The sequence below is a fragment of the Pollicipes pollicipes genome, unplaced genomic scaffold, assembly GCF_011947565.3.
Source record: "Pollicipes pollicipes isolate AB1234 unplaced genomic scaffold, Ppol_2.1 Scaffold_3447;HRSCAF=4054_pilon_pilon_pilon, whole genome shotgun sequence".
NCBI classification, from domain to species: Eukaryota; Metazoa; Arthropoda; class Thecostraca; order Pollicipedomorpha; family Pollicipedidae; genus Pollicipes; species Pollicipes pollicipes.
Window position 1 is genome coordinate 13260161 of NW_023596297.1, and position 9071 is coordinate 13269231.

A 9071-nucleotide genomic window follows, 5' to 3' on the forward strand; every position below is an offset into this window, starting at 1 on the left:
AAGTGGTTTTGCCGCGGCTAGTATTTCACGATCACGGTGGCCGGGTGCGTCGATCTAAGACCTCTGCATCGCCGGGATGCGGTGAGACGGCGCGTGCTGGCGAACTTGGACAGGGGAAGGCTGGACGTATCGATCGCGCGAGCGAGCTGGATAACACCGGCTGGAACCGGTTACCATGGCCTGAGGCATGGCTGCAGCCAGCCGACTGCCGCCGATCGTTCATGGCACGACGCGAAAAGCCTGGCAGCAGCCTGGCTGCGGCTGCCGGGTGTTCCGTGTGCGGGCACGTCCCGGGATCTGTCTGGGCTGGGCTGGCGGGCGGAGACAGGTGGCAGATGTTTTCCCTGCGGCGAGTCTCCGGTTGTCAGGGCTTGGCCCTCACGGCCCGGCTGTAGACGCATCGATTCTCCTGCATCGCGCCGTCAGTGAGTCGTCATCAACGCCGCGCTGCAGGGGATCGATCCACCCTTTCTAATGCGGGCTTATGTGCCATGTCATGGCAAGAAATGAGCAGCCCCACATTACAGCAGACATGATTAGGACTTAATTACACTGTATGTTATGCAGTTTGCGTTACAGACTGGGAGAGAATGCTTCGCTCCATATGTTCCTTGAAAAGGTCGCTTTGGAGGCACTGATGCTGGGCGGGTTGACTTTGGCTACACGACAATGTTCAAAGTGAGCACAGGTGATTCATACTAAAGGAAAGATGATGCTGAGATGGAGAAAGGAGGACCACAACCTAACCAGCACTGAATGTTTTAGTCTCGGGTGACAAACTTGCTAAATAAATTCATACCTGGGCGAGAGCGCCATCAGACTCAGAATGCGTTAGAAATGGCCCTCGCGAAGTTAGTCTTTGTATTTAGAATGTCCTAGGGGATAATAAGTATTTGTCAAGCTCATACATGAGCTTAAGAAAGACACATGTGCATCTGCAGGGTAGCTACCTAATTATTGTTGCGAGTCAGATCACCTGGGATGATGCGATGTAGTTCCTACTATGTGCAGGCACACGATATTCAGAAACAATGCATGCATACCATTCTAAGGGTGTGTGCTGAGGGGCGGGCCAATAGACGAGCACTGGCACTGACAGCGTAGACGTCTCAGCGGGTCCTAGAGTATTGGGGTAGATTCCTGATTCGTAGACGGTGCCTTGGCCAACACAGTGTAGGTGATTTTACGTCTTTATGTGGCCGTGATGCCGAGATCTAATACCAGTCCTGAAAACAAAATATTATTTAAAAAAAACGCCGAATCCGTGGTATTCGCGCCAGCTCGGAGATGTACGCCTTGATTCGTATTTGTCACTACGCTTCCCCGCCCTGTTGCCAAGTCAAATTCTGTTGATTTCGTTTTGCTATGGCCCCCACTGCCGGGATGGGAAACGCGTTCCGCTAACCCGAGTACACTTTACTGAATGATTCGTAATTTCGAAATATCGACAAAATCCCAGTACCGCACCACGAACGATGACGCCGCAGCAGGCGTTACAACGCGTTACAACCACGACGACCGGTTGGGTAGGAATGGGGAGGTGAATAATTCCTTTTCACATAAAGGGTAAATCCTGGTTGTAGGCCAAGCAGAATAGTCACTGTGTCTCCACCCGGGGCAGCACCATGCAGCAGTGCTTCTGCGGGAGTCGGCAGGCACGCATCAGCGAGTCACCCTGGTCGGGCCGCTTCCTCCAGCGGTATACGTAAAGATACGCTGTGGCCACACGTCACACCTGTCGTCCCTCCGCGGACTGCACCCCTGTTGGACGCCGCGGTGCCGGCCGTCCATGCCCTCATGGAAACGGCAGCAAACAGTGCAGCGACTCTCAGGCATGCTGCACACCGCTGATGGCGGTCAAGTTGAAATGGTCAACGTCTCCTCCTCGTCAAAAGACAGTGTCTTGGCAGGCGGGCTGCCCACCGATGGGCGCAGACACTGCGTAATCCCTCAGGCACGTCGCAACGGCGCCGGTGTTTGTCCGTGGGCCTAGCTTCCGCGGCAGACTGACCGGTTGCACGTGGTCAACTGGACTGTCCTGCGCCTCGCCGGTCGTGATAAGATCGTGGACCCCTGGCCTCACCTGGCGCAGCATGAGCTGGGGGAGGGGAGGGGGGCGCTCTAGGAGCCGGTGGTGCCTGTAGTGAATGCAGGCAACCGCCTACATCTCCGCCAAAAATAAACCGCCATACGAGTGGGTGTAAATCATCACAATGCAAATTGTCCCATTGAATCTGAATATATTTTATTTGCTAACACAGATGCCGTCACTGGGTTTTAACGACGCTCTCAGCTGCTGAGGCCATATGGAATCGCCTGCCTCTCGCCCCGGCCGGAACTGCGGATACCGCAGAGAATCGAACCCCGTACGCCTGGTTCCCCATATGTGTAAGCGGCTAACACAGACGCGCTAACCATGGCACTATCCGCACCCTTGTAACACAAATGCAGAAACACATACACATGCTGCTTAGAAAGTAAATCAGTTCCACATGATGTTTTCTCGCGCGCTTCCTTACGCGATGAGAAGCAATAGGTCCTCAGTCGCGTTTGAAAATTACGAGCTTGTGCTTTGTTACATCTCAACAGAATCCATTCTTCCTCAGAATTTCAGCGGTAAGGCTTGGCTTTCGAATCGATATCGACAGATGTGATTCTGATAACAACAGCCCGGTGGCTGAACCCTTTTTTCTAGCTTAACCCTATCGACGTTATGCAAGCTTACATAAGACATGCATCTGAGAAAAAATTAACAACGAGCGGCATGTGCCATGTACAATTTGAGCCATTTCCAAGGTCATGGTCATGTACCATCTGGTCATGCTATGCACCATTTGGACCGCATTTGAGTATTAGTTATCGACGAGGTCGCAAGCCTAGCGGGTCATAGCGTCAACTGGCCGGAAATTGTATACCTTCAATGTCCCAACCCGGTCAAAAGCGCTTTCAACGGGCTGCTGTCTGCAACCACCGATCACACCACCACAGCAAATGTACAATGCATCTTTGATGCACGTATATGAATATGTATATATACACATATATATACATATATATATCGATATATATACATATATATATATATATATATATATATATATAAACCTAATGGTAAGTACATTTGCAAGATACCACTGAAATGATCCCCAGAACGGGGTCAAAGATCGTCAATCACATACAAATCGGACTTCCAAGTTTCACATGCGTGAAAAGGATTTCACCTCATCTAGACCAGATTTAAACACCGTCCTGTACAGTTAATCTTGTCGTTTTCCAAAAAACGACTTTTCAGCTTTATATGCTTGCATGTACGAGGCCATGCCACCTAGTGACACGAAACCTAAATTTTCATGTTTCTTGTTCGATTCTGAGAACGACGGCATATAGCTCTATGTGCTTTGGCCAGACATGTGTGATGCATGGCTCTGTTAAAACCGCTCGGGTGGCCGGCTGGATACCCTTTGCTCGAGGGAGTCAATTTGACCCCAAGAGAGCTAGAAACACCCAACTTACAGGGTGTGTTGACCTGTACGTGGACCTACTTAGGTCAAAGTTTGAGGCTCCTAGGTCATGACCTTTGGGTCAAATCAGGCCAAACAAGGCCAAGCTCCAGTTTAGTCTCCAAAGGGCCCCTTGAGTCTAGATAACTGTTCTGAGCAAAAGGTCACGTGCTCATTTAAGGTCAGTGGCTTTTCTTGACGTTTTGAAAGTCATGGTGACTAAAATCATACAAAACTGCGTTGAGTTTTGCATTTGAATAAGCAACAAAGATTAAGCTAGGCAGCATGTTCCTAAAACACAGTGTTGAACTGGGTCATTTTAGGTCAGTGACCTATTCTGACATTTAAGAAGCTCATGAAAGGTGTGTAATGCGGTGTCTGTTATCAATGAGTTCAAAATGAGCACGAGAAACTATCCCATACAGCAATCCCTGGAGCAATAAAGCAGGTTGGTTTTGACTCTGGTCTGACCTTCATACCTGACCTTAGGTCAATGTAATTTGTTCATTAAATTGTTGTGTTAACTATGAAAGTATCTCAGAGATGTATGGCCTCGTCTAACACCCCGTTGTTAGATCAAACTGAACGATTCCCTAGAAATTGCCTTCGCTGAAACCATGACCTGGCTTTGACCTGCCATAGGCCAGTAGCCTTACAAGGTACACCTAAATTTTTGATGCCAAATGCAAGATCCGCTATTCAATTTTGTACAGCTATGCAAAAGTTGGCACGGCTACACTGCGCCGTTCGGTAATCATCCCGGAAAGACCTTCCGGGGGTCAATTTGACCCCTATCCGAGCGCGTGCTAGTACAACAATGCTGGCCCGCCGCGCGCGTTGCGCGGTATCGTCGATTGTCGCCCATTGTCCCCTCAGATCGTAGATCGCCGTGCAGTGTGCCTCAAAAACCGCCGCTGTTGTACCCTACTGATGATACACGTAATGAGTTAATAACGGACCACGTGCTCACGGCGCCCCCCCCCCCCCCTTGAATGCAACGCTGCCCTATAGGCTCCCTTTAAAGAGGCCCTTTTTGTTTAGGAGGCCCCCTGGAAAATGCTACCCCTAACTCAGAATCTGTGGCGCCGCCCCTGCTCGTTGTTCCCCTTGGGATCGTCCCTGGGTCAAGACAGCATCCATACACGCGCCTATATGTGCCGTTGTTCTCCAGACTCCGCCACAGCTCTTCCGACAAATGATCCCTGCACTCGCCATGGACCCCTGCGCACACCTTGCACGCCCGCGCATTGCTGGTGGCCAGCTGAGAGAGGGGAGGGCTCCTCGGCGGCGACCTGGCGCCTGACCTCGGGCCAAGGCGTCTGGTCACGTGACCCAGCCTGGCCCCGGGCTGCGGGGCCGCGTCGGACCGTCTCTGCAGCAGTCTTAGCCGGCCGCTGCGCGGGGCGGTCATGCCGCTTATCGAGTCGCCCAGCCGTGGCTCCAGCGGCAGCTATCCACGTCCAGCGGGCGGAGCGGCGCCAGCTGGGCGCGGTGAGTGCAGGCCGACCTCGGCGCCGCTGGCAGCGGCCCTGCCTGATCTGCCCAACGATATTTGGTGCGCCTTAATTTGCGACAAACGGTAGTGCACTAAGAAGATCGCGTGAACTGCGCCTCATCGGGCATGGCAACCTGCTCGCGGCGTCTATTTTTTCCATCTGGTGCCCGTCGTCTCTGGTCGCCAGCCGCCGTGCCACAGCTCAGCTTGCCAGCTGGTAAACCCTCGCCCGCCATTCGCAGGCTCGCAGTAACGTCTCTGGTGGCGCCACCTCAGAACCCGACTCAGGACAGCGGCGTGTGCACCCTCGCTGGTAGGCTTCCGTCGGGCCCCACTGCCCGTGTGTTTCTTCGTGCTCGTATCTGTGTACAAAGGCCTGTCTGCCATCGGCTCGGCTTCTTCTCTGTATTTGCGTGTCCGCTGAACATCCGTTCACGCGTCAGGGTCTGTAGGTGGTTCGCATAAGTGTGGATGTGTCTGTTTTCCTGTAGTTTTCTTGACGTATATGCAAATGTGCGTGCATTTCAGCCAATACGCCTTTAAACGAGTGCATACTCTCATGTATGGCTCGGCGCTCAGGAATCCGTGTGCCAGTGTGGTTGTTAAACCAGACGCAAGCTGCCTGAAGGCACGTCTGTGCGCGTTACGTCTGTGCGCGCGCGCCGTGGTCGCTGGGAAGTCTGGTCTGGTGACCCTGGTGCGCCCGCAGGGTATGTCAGTCCCTGGCAACCGACCGGTCGGCAAGCGTACCCTCTGTCGCGGACGGGTCCACCCCCGGCTCGGACGTGTTTGTCCAGGCCAAGTCTGAGAAGAAAGCAAGGTCAGTGATCGCCGGCTGGTGTGGAAGCGGGAAATCACTGGACTCGCATGAGTCCGGTCCACACATCTGACCATCTGGAACTCAGACTGTAGCCCAGATTCGAGATGACCCCAGCATCAAAATGTGCATCAGATTTCAGATAACTCTAGTCATCACACTATACCTAAGATTCCACATTTGTCCCAATATCGTAAAATGACAGCTGCAGATGACTCCACCATGACCAAATGACACCACAGGTTCCAGATGACGCCTCACCCTGTGACGGGCCAGCATCTGATCATGCCACCGGGCAGGAGGCGGAGCGTGAGCAGAACTTCCCGCTCAGCACAGCCTGGTGAGTGGTCGCCATGCAAGTCGTGCTGATCTCTGCTGATGTCTGTTTACGTCTGTTGAGCTCTGATTATTTTTGTTGCATCTTTCCTTCTCGATTGACTCGCCTTACACCATACTGCCTCTTCTAACACTCCTGGACACCTGTTCTAACACTGAGATGGTCTTGTCTGATCCTTACGGACCACTCCGCACATTCTGCGGCGTTTTTACTTTGCCAGAGCATCCCCGGCATTGCCTGACCTGATCTGACCACTAACTTCTCTTTTCATCTCTGCATACTTCTGCCGATCTCTGCCAGCCTTAGCTAGTTTTATGACATATGTCGACCTGTACCGACCTAGGCCGGCCTGTGCTGGCCTCCTCCGAGCCCTTCCAGCCTCTTCCGACCTTCACTGGCCTCTGATGACCTCTTATGACTTCTGCCGAACTCTACAGAACTCCGCTGAACTCTGCTGAATTCTGTTAATCTTTGTTAATCTCTGTAAACTTTTGCCGACCTCTGTCGAATCTTGATGAGATCTGATGACGTCTACTGACCATTGCCCACCTTTGCTGGACTCTTCCGAACTCTGCTGACCACTTTAAACCACTTCTGAGCTCTGCAGAACTCTACCAAGCTCTCCCTTAACCTCTCTTGGCCTCTCTTGGCCTCTCTTTTTCATTCGTTGGGCTATATCGTGTCCACGTCAATACGTGATAGCACAACACAATCTCCACGATGTGTCCCCAATACATGATAGTTAAAACGTACGTGGGAAAACACTTTCAATTAATCATATCCACACTATAAGAGCAAAGATGATGCGAGAGAATGTAAGGCTGGCATATATCACCTGAACCCCGCCCGTCGAGCAACGCGACGCAAGTCTGCTATCTTACTTGCAATGACAGACTTTTCCGAGCGTTCACGGCCAGGTGGAAAGAGCTATGACGGTCGAGTTCTGTTCGCACTCTGGGCAGCAGGACGACTCTTGCTGACCTCTGCTGACCTCTGCTGACTGGCAGAGGAGCGAGAGGGCAACCAGTCGCTGGTGTCTGAAAACGCTCGGCAGGCTGAACGCAATCGCCGCATCTGCTGCGGCCTGCTCATCCTGTTGGCCACGCTCGTGCTGGTGGCCATCTGTGTTGGCGTTCTCGTCACAGAATGTGAGTGGTGGTGCGATGCTCAGAGACAGATAGTTTCGTTTTGAAATGGTTCACAGGGGTGTCACTTTTTAAAATCGGTTTGGGGGCTGAGCCAATGAAGTTGAGCTAACGTGCCCCCAAATCCTGATTTCTCCCCGGAATTCACCCACTTTAATTTGCGTCCTTGATGGAAAGACGAAGGTTAAAAAAATGGTCGGGTAAAAAAGAAGAATTCAAAGGATGAACTTCCATTTTAAACCGATCTGGTGGTGATGTGTGATGGTGATGTTGTCATTACCAGTAATGCGTTAAGGTTCCTCGCGTACCACCAATTCGACACTTGCTGCATTTTATTGGCCCGGTGTTCTCTCTTTTGTCCATATGAATAGGGGTGGGGGTGGAGTGTGTGGTCAGAGGCACTGAGCAGGCTCAATTCAGCACGAGGGGGATTAGAATCAGGCCCCTGAAAGAATACAAAGTGACACTCATGCCAGTGACTCGCCTTGCCGAAATGTGACATTAAAAACGGCCTTTAAGTGAAGCAGCACGGGGTGAAGGTGCTTTCCTCTGTTATGATGTCTCATTTACATGTCATATACAGTGGATTTGGATTCCGTATGTGAGGTTGTCCAGTTGCTGTGTAGTTCTGACTAAATTCAGACCATTTGCATCGAATTACTTCGAGTTTAGGGATCGTTTAGTCCGGAGGTGAGTGAAAGCGTGCGGTACGATTTAGCTTCAAGCCTGAATGTTGATATGGCATTCCAGTAAAACGAAAAAGCGCGTCTCACCGAGCCTCGACGACTGACGCCGAGCACCTGAGAACCGGCGCTGCCATCAGGCCCGCCACCTGGCGACACATCGCCACTGCCATCTACCGAACAAGTGATACACTTCCTCGCTCCCGTCCGCCGCGACGACCACTGAGAGCCCGGAGACGCACAAAACGACTGCTAGACAAGTCACCGATTGCAACTGGAGGACCGACGACGCACCAAATGATTGACGATGCGTTGAAGGTAGCCACAAGTGGTCTCGAAGCAGTGGCTAACCAGCGCGCGGGCGGCGCGACCTCCGCGACCGCCGGTGGTCCGCTGCACGCGTCCCGAGGTGACCACCGGGGGGACCAGCGAGCGGACCACGACTGGCGTCGACCACCGGCCGGTGGGCGGCTGGGTGCCCGGCGACACTGACATCCCTCTGATGTCCAGCAGACCGCCCTGGCTACTTCCGCAGGCGACGGCCGACCAGCGGCGGTCTCACTCGCCAGCCGCCAATGAGAACCGCGATGCCATACTAATAGCCGATCAAAAACGCGGCGATGCGCCGTCAACCAGTGAGAAACATAGCGATGCACTTACAGCCAATCAGAGCCATGTCCACAACCACACAGCCAATCAAACCTTCGACGATGCCCCGGAAGCCAATCAGCAACAGCCGCCGAGTAACGCGACGACCAGCCCGGCGGCAGGAGGCACGGAGCGCACGGAGCGGGACACGGAACGGCGCGGGCCTGAGGTCACCCGGCTTCCTAGGCCGGCCCGGAGCTGTCCCCCAGCATCGGTCGGCCGGCTACCATCGATGGGCCTGTTGCTGTCAAGGACGATGGGCTGCACCTGCCCGGACTGCCGGTTGCCGCTGTGGCTTACAGCTCGGAGCCCGATTGGCTGCCGCTGCACTTGCGCCCGCCAGCGCAGATGTTGGGCGACGTGGTGGCGCCTAAAAGCCGGAGGGGTGAGTGTCGCTTTGAAGAGAAGTTCATTAGTAATGCTGTCAAACATGTCACTGGCTGCAC

General features: G+C 53.2%; 1 protein-coding gene across 1 annotated transcript; it reads left to right on the forward strand.

Annotated features, from left to right (window-relative positions):
- The first annotated feature begins 5242 nt into the window (after nucleotides 1-5242).
- On the forward strand, nucleotides 5243-8556 carry LOC119092145 (uncharacterized). Its single transcript, XM_037215121.1, has 6 exons — nucleotides 5243-5308; nucleotides 5705-5815; nucleotides 6055-6152; nucleotides 7157-7297; nucleotides 8045-8205; nucleotides 8491-8556. The coding sequence occupies exons 3-6, from the start codon at nucleotides 6062-6064 to the stop codon at nucleotides 8554-8556; spliced, it is 459 nt and encodes a 152-aa protein (XP_037071016.1). The 5' UTR covers nucleotides 5243-5308; nucleotides 5705-5815; nucleotides 6055-6061.
- Nucleotides 8557-9071: the final 515 nt, after the last annotated feature.